Source organism: Martes martes (genome assembly GCF_963455335.1).
Source record: "Martes martes genome assembly, chromosome: 3".
Classification (NCBI taxonomy): Eukaryota; Metazoa; Chordata; class Mammalia; order Carnivora; family Mustelidae; genus Martes; species Martes martes.
In genome coordinates, this window is record NC_137890.1 from 67,349,692 (window position 1) to 67,363,181 (window position 13,490).

Consider the following 13,490-nt stretch of genomic DNA (forward strand, 5'->3'; position numbering starts at 1 on the left):
CAGATGGTCAAGCAGAGAAGCTCACGTTTCAGCAAATTACAGAACCTCATTAGGACTCTAGTTCATGTTTTGAGATGCCGTAGGCCTTTATATGAGGTGATGCTGATTTCTTAAACTTGTATGACAACATAATGAATGCATGTTAGTGAAGTGTCCAATGAAATGTGAAACAATCAGTGAATTCTTTGCATATTTTATTTTTCTTTTTTTGATTTCCAACTCACACACATCTGGCATATTTTACATCTTTGCAATAAAACATGGTTACAATAGCTTAAGGAATTTATATATCCAAAATATTTCACCATGATCTCAAGATGAAATGAACTTGTCTTCCAGATGTTCAGTATCCTCCCAATTCTAAGCTACAAACTCAAGATATTGCTTACAGCCTGGTGATGAATAACTTAATCATTACGCTGATCCCCCAGAATTTCAGAATATCATAAATACAAACAACAATGAAGAAGGAATTCAGTGCTAAAACTTACTAATACAAGGTGGATGACAAATAAGTAATCACGTCAATAAATAATGATATGTTTCTGGTGCAAAGTGCCAATACAAAGAACCCATTATCTTGTTGTATCTTTTTAAATAAATGACTGCAAGTGAGTATAAATTCTGAGAAAATTACATTCCTGGAACATGCCTCATAGCCCTACCGACACAATATGTACATCTATGACGATACAGCCACCAAATATACAAAGAAGAAACATGAATAAAGTGTATATACCCCTGGGTGTATAACTTGATCAGTACAAGGTATGGAAAATCATTTGATACCCATCATTTTATATCATAAAAGATGAAGTGCCTTAGGCTAAGAATGTGGCTTTAGGTGAGAATTGCACAAGAACCTAAAAGAATAACCTCAGTTATTGTTATAATAAAGCCCGACTCGTTATTAAAGAAACTAAGCTATTTGAGAACCAAGGAGGAAAAAAACCAAAAAACCAAAAAACAAAAAACAGAACCAAAAATAGTTAGCATCAGATTCTCCTCCCCTAATGTACACACACTAAGCCAGCAGGATGACTCTGGAAGAGATGTCCAGGAGTTGGGAAGTCATTACTATGGAACTAATGATCGTGACTCCTATTTATACAATAAAAACCAAGACCTCATCCCTAAGCCCCCTTTCTGCTGTGTCTTCAAATTATGAAGGGTAGGGCTGAATTTTCTTTGTATAAAGTAGCAAAAATGGCAAATAATGGCTTAGTATCCAAATGCTTTATGAGCAAATTTCACTTAGAAGGGATGAATTTAGATTAAAAAGTGCAAACCATATTTGGTGAGAATGTCAAAAAGTACTGATTGAGCCCAAATTCAACCCTTTCATACAAGCTGTGTCCTTGGACAGATCTTTCTGTTTCATAGTGTGAATGCACCTGTTCCATCAAGACATCAGGATTAAAGAACATGCAAGTTGTAACTCCACAATAAAATTAAGAAACGTTTTGTTCTTTATACAAGGTTTTACTTTTACAAAAGTATCCCTTTAAATAAGATGCATCTGATGTACAAAGTATCAAACGTGTTTTTTTTTTTTTTTCTCAGCTTGAAAAGAGGCTGGAAATGGGATGCAGGTTAGGTTCAAAGCTTAAACTTTGTAACAACTGGACACAAGGTTCCTCAGAATTGTCAAAAGTCTCTTGTGACGCGTCCTACTACCTTTTCTCAATAAACAACAATATATGAAATAATTACCAAAACATCTCCTAATTCATATAATTTACATGATATAAGCTTGCTTGGTAGCAGCTGGTGTTCAGTCGTGAAAAAACACACAAAGGAAAATGGCTGCTGACTACAATGTACAGCTATTGCTGGGTGTGATGGAATGTACAAACGGAGGTCGATGTAGACGAGTTTTTTCCACCAGAGATATTGCCTTTCCATGCAGCACTTGTGCTCTCAGCTTTGACTTGGCTTTTGGTTCTTCATTTGTCTTCAGTATCTGTTCTGATGCTCATAATGCCACCGATTAAAATCTATATTAAAAGCTACGATGCTACCAGAAGCCATGCCAGTGATCAGCGTCCTGGAAGAGCAGAGATGGTAGTTAAGAGTGAGGTGAGCTCCCTGATGGGGTTGCTCCTTTCTACTAGACCCTATCACTGTCTCTGAGTTCCCCTTGGGTCTTAGTTTTGTGGCCATCGACACAGGATTACAATCGATTCCTGGTTCTCCCTGGAGAACCTGAATCAATCCTGCTCAGACCCGGACTGCCAGACCGAGCGTTGTTGAGTTTTGGATCAGACAGCTCACCAGATAAGTATTTTTGGGGGAAGCAGCCTCAATGTGTGTATATCACTTCCGTGCATGTGCTTCTGCTCTAACATATCAGGGACAGTAAGGGACAGTAAGGGACAGTAAGGGACTAAGACAATAAAATAACTGAAATTAGGGATGAGATTTACATAGAAATAGAAACCTGACCAGTGTCTTTCTTCACCCCTCTTTGAGACACCGACCCTCTCTCCTGATGCCTAGTGAATAAGGCCTCTCTTGCCCTCCTCACCCCTCCAGAAGTCAGTCACTTCCTTCTCCTGACATGCCGTCCCTGCCTCCTCATATACAATTACTATGATTATTTGAGCTCCTAGGGGGTCAGTAATCTTAGTACCCGGTAGTGCTTACTCTATGATGATAGTGAATGTTTGCAGCATTAATACATGCGTGAGTAGGAATGTCAGGGAAAACACTGAAACTACTGAAAACACAACTGCAATTACTTTATTTCAAATACTTTAGAAACACTCAGGTATCCACACCTAATTACACAACAAAGCGTTCCCATTTACTCATGAATAGGGACTGCAGCATTTTGGAACACTGCTTCTCTTAAGTTTTCTTTAAAGACAGGCTAGGCTGCATATCCAAAATACCCCTTTCCCAAAGGGGTACTGTATTTTCTTGATGCCTTCAGTACCATTTTACTAGATTGCGTAGGTGCTTTGTTAAGTTTGTGATATAGCCTTACTGTTTATAATATTTTGAAACCCATATCTTTACAAAGAATATACGTATAGTTAAAAAAAAGTTGGTTAATAAGCTTTTCTTATTTCTGATAAACATACAGAAAAAAGAAGAAATTACATACCCTGTTAAGATTATAGAGTTTAAAATTGTTTAAATCTAGAAATTTTAGACTTCATATTCCAAGTATCCTTTTCACTTTACAGTAAACCCCAAGGTGAGTTTTAGGGACTAGTAAAATCCTGTTGCCAACCGAGGGAAAATGGAAAATGTTATTAATTGCTTAACTCTCACATCAATTCTTTAAAAAAGAAAAAGATTGTAGTGTTTCAGGGAAATATATAAACTGTAACAAAATAACATAAATGAGGAATATGTGCATAAGAAAGTTGGGGGAGGGATTGTTTCAGTAACAGGTGAGTGTTTGTAGCTTTTCAAACAGAGGTCAGTTCTGGGGGCATTGCTAGCTACAAGCATGTCTCAAGCTGAAACCCACCTGAGCAGAGAAGCATGAATCTCGTTTTCAGAATGGAAGCCGGGGGGCCTGTATGAGATGGGGTGAGTATCTTAGAACGGAGACGTTGGTGGGAATCATTCTGTTGTGGGCAGTGTCTGCATGTGTCGGTTCTTCCTCAGACCCATGTTTTCCTTTCTTGTTTCCACCCACCACCCCTTCTGACTCTCTTCCTCTGTTTTCTTCTTACCAGAATCCTTTCTTATAGCACTTCCTCCCCTCCTCCATGTACCCTTTTCGGTGCTAGTCTTTCTTCCAACTGGGTGCTGGACTCTTATTCACAGCACCTGTCACCCTCGGTAGAATGTAAAGAACTTTCAGTGACAGTCCTGACATGATTACTTTTCTCCCTGATGGGGCTCACCTCTGGTCATGGGACAAGTCCATTGCTCTAATGCCAGCATCACATCCGGGGTAAATGTACAGCTGCTTGAAGTCACAGGCCTGCCAGACCTCCACCACACCGTTGTCACCTCCAGTCACCAGGTTCTGGCCATCGCTGCTCAGGAGAATGGCCTTCGGAAAAGGCAGAGAAACAACAATTTCTCTCAGTTTTTCCCAGATGGTCAATGTTCATTACTGAAAAGCCCTCGATCCAGTTCCCTCGTAATTATTATCTACTTTTAGCCATTTGTCCAAGTTGCCTGAAGTCCAGTCCACAAAATTTCCAATGTGGAATTCATCAGGGTTCTTATATAAACAAAGGGTCTTATTAAAACCAATTATGGTTACAAAATAACAGAGGTCCCAGAGAGAATATTATCAATCTAATTCAGGAAGAACTTGAGAATTAAGTAACATGATGTTTTGTTAAGTCCTGAACATTAACAATGTCAAGACTTTCAGAACAAATGGCAGAAGCATATTTCAAAACAGCTTCTAATAACGATAAAGCAACCATCACAATTCATTTCTGAGTGAACGGCAGTCTGGAACATGTAATTGTGGTCTGGGGCCCTAAAGGTAAGATTCTTTGACAATCAACTCACTTTTAATGTCAGGGGGTGCAGCACTGTTTATAAAGGAGCCGAAGAAAAATCTCCTTAGGGGTCTGACCTCTAATCAAACAAAAGCTATCATCTTTAAAACCTAATTCACTGAGTTAACTACTTGGGATTACATGCACTTTGGGTTTGTTCAAAGCACTCATCTACATGAATTTAGATGCTTTTAAAACCAGCACACATTTGGGGCACCTGGGTGGCTCAGATGGTTAAGTTTCTGCCTTCAGCTCAGGTGGTGATCTCAGGGTAGCCCCTTCCTCCCTCCATCCCCTCGCTCAGCGGGGAATCTGCTTCTCTCTCTCCTTCACCCCTCCACGCTGTCCATGCTCTTTCTCTCAAATAAATAAATAATATCTTAAAAAACAAACCAGCACACATTTATTTATCTGGATACCTGAGAAATTCTATTATGAATTGTTTAATGTAAGAAGGTCAATCAATCTCGTGGCTTCAGTCTCTGTTTAGCACTGAATATGAAGATTTACCCTGGTTGAATCGTTGATCTCCATCTGAGCCAGAAGTTTCCCGTTAATGCTGAAATTGCTGAATCGCCCTCGCTCATAGTATATGATACAGTGGCCTTCGCTAGAAACGGAAATCAACCGCGGGAACAAGCAGTTTTCTGGTCCTTCAAGGGCTCGCAGCAAATCTCCAGTGATGGTGTGGACAAGGCAAGGGCCCTCTGCAGAAGGAAGAAATCCATGGCCACAGTCATACATGACAAGTCACATATGAGCACTCACTAACCCACAAACCCTACCTGGCTATGTACACTCTGATTTGCTGCAAGAAGGCAGAAAGGAAAAGAGGTAAGGCTGGCAGAAGCCAAGCACAGATGGTATATTTAAACAGATCATAGATGTGACTGATGAATTGTTGAGCACTACATCTGAAACTAATGATGTACTGTATGTTGGCTAATTGAATTAAAAAATACACACACATGCATATATATATATATATATATATATATATATATTTATATATGAGAACAAACAAACAACAACAATAACAACAACAAAACCCAGACTGAATACAGGGAGATGTTAACACACACAAATCTTCCCAACTTTTTATCTAGGGATATACTTGGTCTTTTCCTTCATGAGATAATATTCATAAAAAAGGACATACCTCATAGATAATGTGACAAGAGAAGACTGTATGTCCCGAAGTTTTCTTTTTTAGTTTGTGTTTTTGAAAGTTTTCTTTTCTATGTATGTTTCTCAAAAGTTTAGGATAATGACCAAAACAACTGCTAATTTTCTTGAGTATCATCAAAACTTCAGCATTGTACCATATAAATACATTGCTATCAAATGAATTTTACCTTCTCCATAATCCATACACAAAATGTAAAAGGCAAAATTAAGATACTTAATCAAGTAATTCAGACAACTGAAACACGTTTTGTCTGTAAATATAAACAGTGAGGCAAGAGCATAAAAGTAGGCTGGGGAGTGACTTATTTTGCTCTGATTCCCCCCCTACCCCGGTAGAAATCGTGTTGATAAGATAAAAATTTCACTAGGCAAGTTGACAGAAATAACTGGTTCATATAGTTTGGTATTACCCACCCGCCAACAAAACCACCTCACAAAGACAGTTAATGCATTCCATTTCTGTTCCAATTGACTCCAGTAGATACGTAGTTTACACAACAAGTGGCATTATACAGCTAAATTTTTTCCTGGTGACTAAAAGAAAATTCAGGAGAAAAAGAAAACAGCAATCACCTCTAATATCACCTATTGCCTTTAGAAAATACCGTTTTTTGCCTATACCTACTATGCGTCTTTGTTTCCTTTTCCTTTTCACTTTACAGGATAGAATAATATTACACATATTGTTGCTCTTTCCTTTTTTGATTAAAAAGACGTTTATTGAAAATATCCTATGTGTGTCCACAGGGTCATTTATTCTTAGATACAAAAGTGAAAAAACACAGTCTCTAACCTTCAGGCATTACGTCCATTCTTGCCATTTCTCCTGAGCCCCAGGCTCCTTCCTGCCCCAGAGCCTCACCATGGAGAATTGGGCGTCTGATCCAGGATGGGAATCCGAGTTTCCTGACTTTTCTTGAAACAACCCTTTTTCCACAAAAAGTCAACCCCCCCCAAGTAATCATGTTTCCTTCCCCACCAACCTCAATACAGCCCCGGGCCTTAGGAAGGAAGGGGCTCTGGAAGGAGGTGGGTCCAAGGTTATGTCTGAGAAGGAACCAGACGCCCCCAGGACTCCCATTGCCTCACGGATACCTTCCCCCACCTTTTATATGTTCTTTTTAATGGCCACATCATAGGGATGTGCTGCAGTTTAATTTACCAGTGTCCTGGCTAGAATGCTGGTGACCACGAAGTACCACATAAAATTTTATGTATATTCCATATTAGTACTAGTAAATATTAATAAGAAAACAAAACAGTTACAAGGAACCCAAGGATTCCATTGTCTGTAGAGAGCCTCCCAAAGGCAATAAATCATAAATCATGGTTAGCTTGAGAAAACAATACCGTTTTAAAAGGCCTAAAATGAAGGAAATGCCTTCTGACCTTTAGCACCACTGATAACAAGTCCAAGTTCGGCACAGACAGAAACACAGACAACTTCATGGTCATGGCCTGTGAGGACAGCTCTGGGTGCAGGATAGTCACCTACAAGGAAACAGGAGTAGTGGGTGAGTACAGACCGATGCCAGAAACGAAGGGCTACACCATTAAATCAAACATTTAAAAATCGTTAATGTTTATTAAGAGCATTTACTAGCTGTGTGACCAAGAGCCAGTGGCTTAACCTCTCTGCTGTTTTCTCACCTGTAAACTACTAACTATTACAGTAACCCTACAACATGGGTCATTCAGGTGACTTGAGTAAGTTAACAGATATGTTGTAACAACATCATGACACATAGCTATCCTGCTTTTCCTATTGTTAAAAAACAGACACCACACCTGTGGTGTGCCACAGCATTTATATGCATTATCTCATTTAATTATGGCAAAGGTCACATGAGCCAGGTACTGTTATTATCCCTATTTTATAGCGTAGAAACCAAGGCTTTGCAAGGTTATTCAACCTGCACAAATTCATACAGCTAGCAAGTGTTGGAATTGAACCCAGAACTATCTAATTTTGAAACTCATGCTCTTACCCATTTAAAAATGTTCCCTACAATCTCCAACAAAATAGGCTGAGGTGCTTTGATTTTGAGGGGAGAGGAAAGAAGTGAAGGAAAGAAGAGATGATCATCTTACGTTTCCACTTGACTTAATATTAAGTAGAAGCTAGCCAACAAGTCCAGCTCTGTTACATGACGTAAGCATTTTCACTGCCAAGTGCTTTCACAATCATTAAGTAAATTATTTTTAAGTGACAGGCATTCTTCTAAGCAGGCTCAGAGCTGGAAGTGTAAAGAGGTGTAAGGCATAGCATGGAACTCTTGCAAACTCATCAATAACAACCATGGCCTTCCCCAGGCTTCCCACTGGACAATGCCAAGTGTGAGGAAGAATAGATTATGTGCACAGAGATAGCAGGGATCCAAAGACCTCTGCATAAAGAGCATCAGAATGTGTGGTGAGTAAACTGCACAAAGACAGTGTGAGAAGGGTTAGCAAAGTTGAGAGCGCAGCATGCCCAACATTATCTTATTGGGTCAGACTGTTTGGAGAAGCCCATCTGGGAGAGAATGAGGTATCTCTACAGACTTGGGTGCAGACTTGTGAAGGAAAAGGAAACAATGGCAGGTCACAGAGGCACTGTGGAAGGCGAACAGGCTAATGGTGCCAACCTGTGTAAGGTTCTTGGTGGTTCCCTTGGTAGTTGGGAAAAGAAAGCCTGTGTTGTCCATCCTGGGTGTATGTGAGGACCTTTAAAAGACTCACTGCAGTGAAATTCTGCTGAAGGTGGGGTGATCAGAAAGGAGGATGTGAAAGACTTAGTAACAGTACAGTCTGGACCTGACCCACCCAATGAAATTCAACAAATTATTTATCAATGCCTTGTAATACCCCACTATTTCCATTTCGCATTAACATCACGCTTATTGTCTTATGTTGCCTATTTCTGGTTTTTTTTTTTTAAAGATTTTATTTATTTATCTGACAGAGAGAGATCACAAGTAGGCAGAGAGTCAGGCAGAGAGAGAGGAGGAAGGGGCTCGATCTCAGGACACTGGGATCATGACCTGAGCCGAAGGCAGAGGCTTTAACCCACTGAGCCACCCAGGCGCCCCCCTATTTCCGTTTTTATTTGTAAACAGTTCCAGCTGACTCATATTGTCTGACATCGATTTATATGAATGTGTGGTTTAGTTGACTCTACAGTATCAGCTTAGCAAACATGAGGAAGTAGTACACATAAATACGCCTCTGTGCATATTTACAAATAAATTATTTCATCTTCAATGGATTATTGACCATCGCTCTTTCTCCTTGAAAAGGCACGTTGGAACTTGGTCTTGTAACTGCAACTCTTCCAGAATTCTTGGTATTCCTCAAACTAGGGTCTGTGTACCCTGGGCTCTGTGGATGTTTTCTTGGGAGTGAAAAGTTCCATGGAAAATTTTAAATTCCAGATTTATACTTTGATGATTTTCTAAACATATTTGTTAACTGACTATTAAAGATGAGATCTCTCTTTGTTGTCAAAAATTTATGCTGTGGCGATTTAAAATTGACGTATGCTTTAAAAATTAAGATGAACTAATTAATTCAGTGTTTCTCAAACTTGTTTATGGGGTCCAAGAATACATTTCTCAGAGTCAGAGAGTTTTTGTGGGGGTGGGGGAGGTTAATGACTACTTTGTTCTCCTTAAAAGGGATCAGTGTAATAGTGAAGTTTGAGGAACATTTTTGTAGATTAATTTTTTTTCTCTAAGGTCACAAATTCTTTTTGCTTTGGTAGCTTCCACAAAGCTACCTGATCTTCCTTTGTTTTCAGAAATAAATATTTAAAAATCAGTTACATAACATGTTAAATATTTATAACATATGTATAAAATTAAAAGAATAGAATAAATTCAGTTGTACTCACCTCCTAGTTTAAGAAATATAAAACATTCCCAGTAACTTTGGTGCTCTTTCTTACATCTTGGACTTATGCCTTTACACACACACACACACACACACACACACACACACACACACACGAGATTTTATTTATTTGACAGAAAGAGAGGGACAGCGAGCGAGGGAGAGAACACAAGCAGGGTGAGTGGAAGAGGGAGAAACAGGCTTCCTGCCAAGCAAGGAGCCCGATGTGGGCTTGATCCCAGGACCCTGAGATCATGATCTGAGCTGAAGGCCGACGCTTAACAACTGAGTCACCCAGGCACCCCTATTTATACTTTTTTGAGTGAGAGAGTGAGAGTGTGCGTGATGAGCTGGGGCTGGGAGAAGGAGAGGGAGAGGAGAGAGTGAATCTCAAACAGGCTCCATATTCATCACGGAGCAGCCTGGGGCTCCATTTCATGACCCTGAGATCAGACCTGAGCTGAAACCAAAATTAAGACACTTAACCGACTGAGCCACCCAGGCGCCCCAGACATGTGCCTTAAAAAAAAAAAAAAAGTTCTGTATTTTTCTCTTTTGTTCATTCTGCTTCACCTGGTCGTTGAGTTTGTGATCTTTTTAAATAGTGCTTGCATAGTGCTTGCTTGCTTGCATGCTGGCCTGTTTTTTCCTGTCAATTATATTCTGGATGGGGTGCCCCCCACTCCCAATTCTTGTCTCTCAGAGAGCTACCCTGTGCTTTGGGGTTGACACTGTTCTGAGCTGCCTCCTGGGCTGTGATGTCTGGGCCTCACTGTGGAGGCGGCAGAGGGGTGGGGGGGCGGGGGGGTGGGGAGTGAATGTTCGGGGGCTGGTAACAGTGCCCATCTCCTGGATAGCCCCTCCCTTGGAACCAATGTGACCCGTACCACTGAGCAGCTGCAGCAGGCGCTACAGTTCTATGCCCCACAGTGGCCGGAGGGAAGGCAATAATAGATCTGGGGAAATTTTGGAGGAAAAGAGCATAACTAAGACAACTCATCCTGCAAAGCACGCAATGCGCTTCCCTCTGGTTTGCCAGTACCTCCTCCCTCAGACCCACCCATCTTCTGCCTCTGCAGGAATCGCTCAGTTTTATGTGAGCTTTCCCAGATCTGTCAGTTTCCATTTTGCTTTGGGGCATCTCTCTGATGGAGTATGGGAGAGGAGGATAGCAGCCCGAGCGAGTGTGTCATCTTCTAAGTTTACGTATACGGCTATAATGTGTTTGAATACTGGCAAACTATCCATTTATATTGGTCAGCAGTCCCAGATTTGTTTGAAACGTATTTATAAAATTATGCTTCAAAGATGCCTTGCATTCCCTGGTAAAATGAGAATTAAGATTTTCTGTGTAATACCATCCTTAATTTTTCTAAGTGATTATGTTATGTTGGAGAGGCTGGTGAGCTGAAAAGTCCTGAAATTACATGCTTAATGAAATTTACATAAAGTAGAGTTGTCTAAACTTTTTCCTTTAGGCTACAGAAAAAAGGAGAAAGCCATCTAGTTCTCTTGCAGGGAACTGAAAAACATGTATAAAACTATTCCTTATGTATGTAATCTATTTTCTATTAGGAAATAAGGTTTTCAAAGGCTTGCATCTGATTTAGAAAGTTAAAATTTTTTTTCTCATTACAGTCTCCCCAGAGCATTTGAATGAACTGTGGAACTTAACTACTAGGGGCCAATGTTTAGGGCCCTGAAAACCAATGTTTCTCTCTTTAAACGAGAAGAAAGTAAATAACATGTTATTCAGGGGTTTCTGAGTTGGGAAACCTGCAGCAGTTGAAAGCATATTTCCCGGCCAGGGACATTTCATTGCCAGGGACAGATGTCACACACCCCAACAATCATTCAAAATCTCGGGAATATTCTGTCACTGTCACATCACAATTGATGGATGTAGCTGGGGGTTAAAGGGCCCGTGCACAGGGAGGTGCAGGTGAGCCCCCCCCAGGACTGCAGCGCTGTCACCCTTGTCCCCCCTCATCTCCTCGACACACGAGCTCTCTCTGTGATGGCATTACCACGTGTGATAGAGAACAAACACGCCCGATTTCGAGGTTGCTTAGAGGCAAGCATTTGGAAACTCCAAGTATAAAAGGCTTATTATAAACAGATTCCATCTCATTTTTAAGCAAAAGTCATTTCAATATTTTCAAAATGGATGGATGATGAAAACAGTACGAAGATATTAGATGTTGTTATTCACATGGCACTGACGAAAACTTTTTCAGTGAGATGGTCTCTGCTTTTAGAGAAATGATCAAAGTAAAGATACTCATGGTTCTTATTATTTTAAACCTTATTTGTGGGACTACTAATACGCAGGGGGAAGCTTTGGTCCTTCTGAATTAAGAGTTAAACAAAAACAGCCGAGTTTCTACAATCTGTGACCCTCAGTGCAGTTCTGCTGGAGTCAGAGGATGAACGTCTCGATGATGTATGACATTCAGATTTTATCTGCCACCTTTGTTAGCTCTCTGCAGTATCCCCATGGAAGGTATTTTCATTCAAGTTTATACCTACATAAAAACAGGATGGCTTGAAATCCCCCAATACATATTTTAGTCAGTACTCCAATTTCAAGATTTATTTTAAAAAAACTGTTAGACAATTGTTACGGTAGCTCAGAAGAATTGTGTCCGTGAGCAGTCCCTTATGGAGACTCTGTCCTCAGCCACTTGTGGAGGTCTGGCCCAAGCACCAAGAACGCCTGGGCCCACATTTTCCACAGGTCACAGGTGACCCACATAAAAACATCCCAGGGTTGGAAAATGCCCTCTGATGTGGTTTCATTTTATCGTATACTCAGAGTACTCACTGAAAAACAGAAGATAGCTATTCATTCACTCTAAGTTCTTTTTCTCTAGGAGAGAAGACACCGACCACCTTTGAGCATGGCCGCAGCAGCACAAATCTCTTCCCTTGAAGTCCTGAGCCTGGATCTAGGTCAAGGACATTACTGTCCTGCCATTACCTTCCCCAAACAGTCAACCGTATAATCCAAGGAAGCAGAGCTTTGCATGACACCCAGAGACACCTCCAACCCTCCTGGTGTGGATCTGAAGTTCTCTGATCACGGAAACGTATTAGTCAACTCCTGTGTTTTTCTATATTGCTTTTGACTCAAGCCAAAGAGCCTTGCAGCCTCAGTTCCATAAAGGGAGGAAAGGCATTGACCAAGGAGGCATTCAGCCTCCTTCTTAATCAGGAATCCTATAAAGTCTCCCAACGTTAGGCTGAGGGGATACAAGGCTGAGAAAAGGATGTTATGTTACAGACATCGTTTTTGAAAGTCCTAGGAGTTAGGAATTGTTCACATGTCACTATGCTCCCTCTGATACATTTCATAAGCCCTAGATAAGATCCCTTGGTCTGGGAAGTGACGCAAACATACATCTATGTTAAAAATATCTGTGGGCTGTTCTTTGTCCAGGCTTTCATCTGGTACGATACCACCGGTTAGCGGTGGTCACGGAGCTGGGCACCAGGATAGCCGTAGTAAGAGAAAGCTGGATGCAAACAAAGAGAGGGGCAGGATTTGGCAGATGTTTAGTGACAGGCTGTGGCTGGCAGGACGGTCAGTGTCCAGAGCTGAAGCTCACACAATGGGAGCCTGGGGAAGGGATGTGTGCACAGCTGGAGTCTCCTTTTCAATGGGCTTCTCGTTTCATAGTTTGCATAATGCTCATACAAGAGCTAGAAGACTTATTTTTAAAAAGTGAAATTGAAAAAGCATAATCATGTCTTATTCATATCATTCGATGAGTATCTATAGATGTGATCTGAAAAGGCGAAAAGTAAATTCTCTTCCAAAGTTTCCTATGGCTAGGATTTTAAAAATGTCCTATGTATGTATCGGCAGACTCTCTACCAACCACCTTATGTCTGGTATAAACATTAAAACCACACACTCTAAAAGCAAATTGGATTCTGAGCTGAGGTCCTAGT

The 13,490-nt window shown here is 40.6% G+C and overlaps 1 protein-coding gene across 1 annotated transcript in view; it reads right to left on the minus strand.

Moving 5' to 3' along the window:
* Positions 1 to 216: 216 nt before the first annotated feature.
* LOC308339566 (neurobeachin-like) overlaps positions 217 to 13,490 on the minus strand; it is a 304,645-nt gene continuing 291,371 nt past the window's right edge. Inside the window, exons 20-23 of the mRNA XM_080798361.1 lie at positions 7,056 to 7,157; positions 4,989 to 5,185; positions 3,864 to 4,015; positions 217 to 2,047 (exon numbers count right to left, since the gene is read on the minus strand). Of these exons, the coding sequence (XP_080654487.1) occupies positions 1,957 to 2,047; positions 3,864 to 4,015; positions 4,989 to 5,185; positions 7,056 to 7,157 (542 nt within the window). The 3' untranslated portion in view covers positions 217 to 1,956. The remainder of the gene's footprint in view (positions 2,048 to 3,863; positions 4,016 to 4,988; positions 5,186 to 7,055; positions 7,158 to 13,490) is intronic.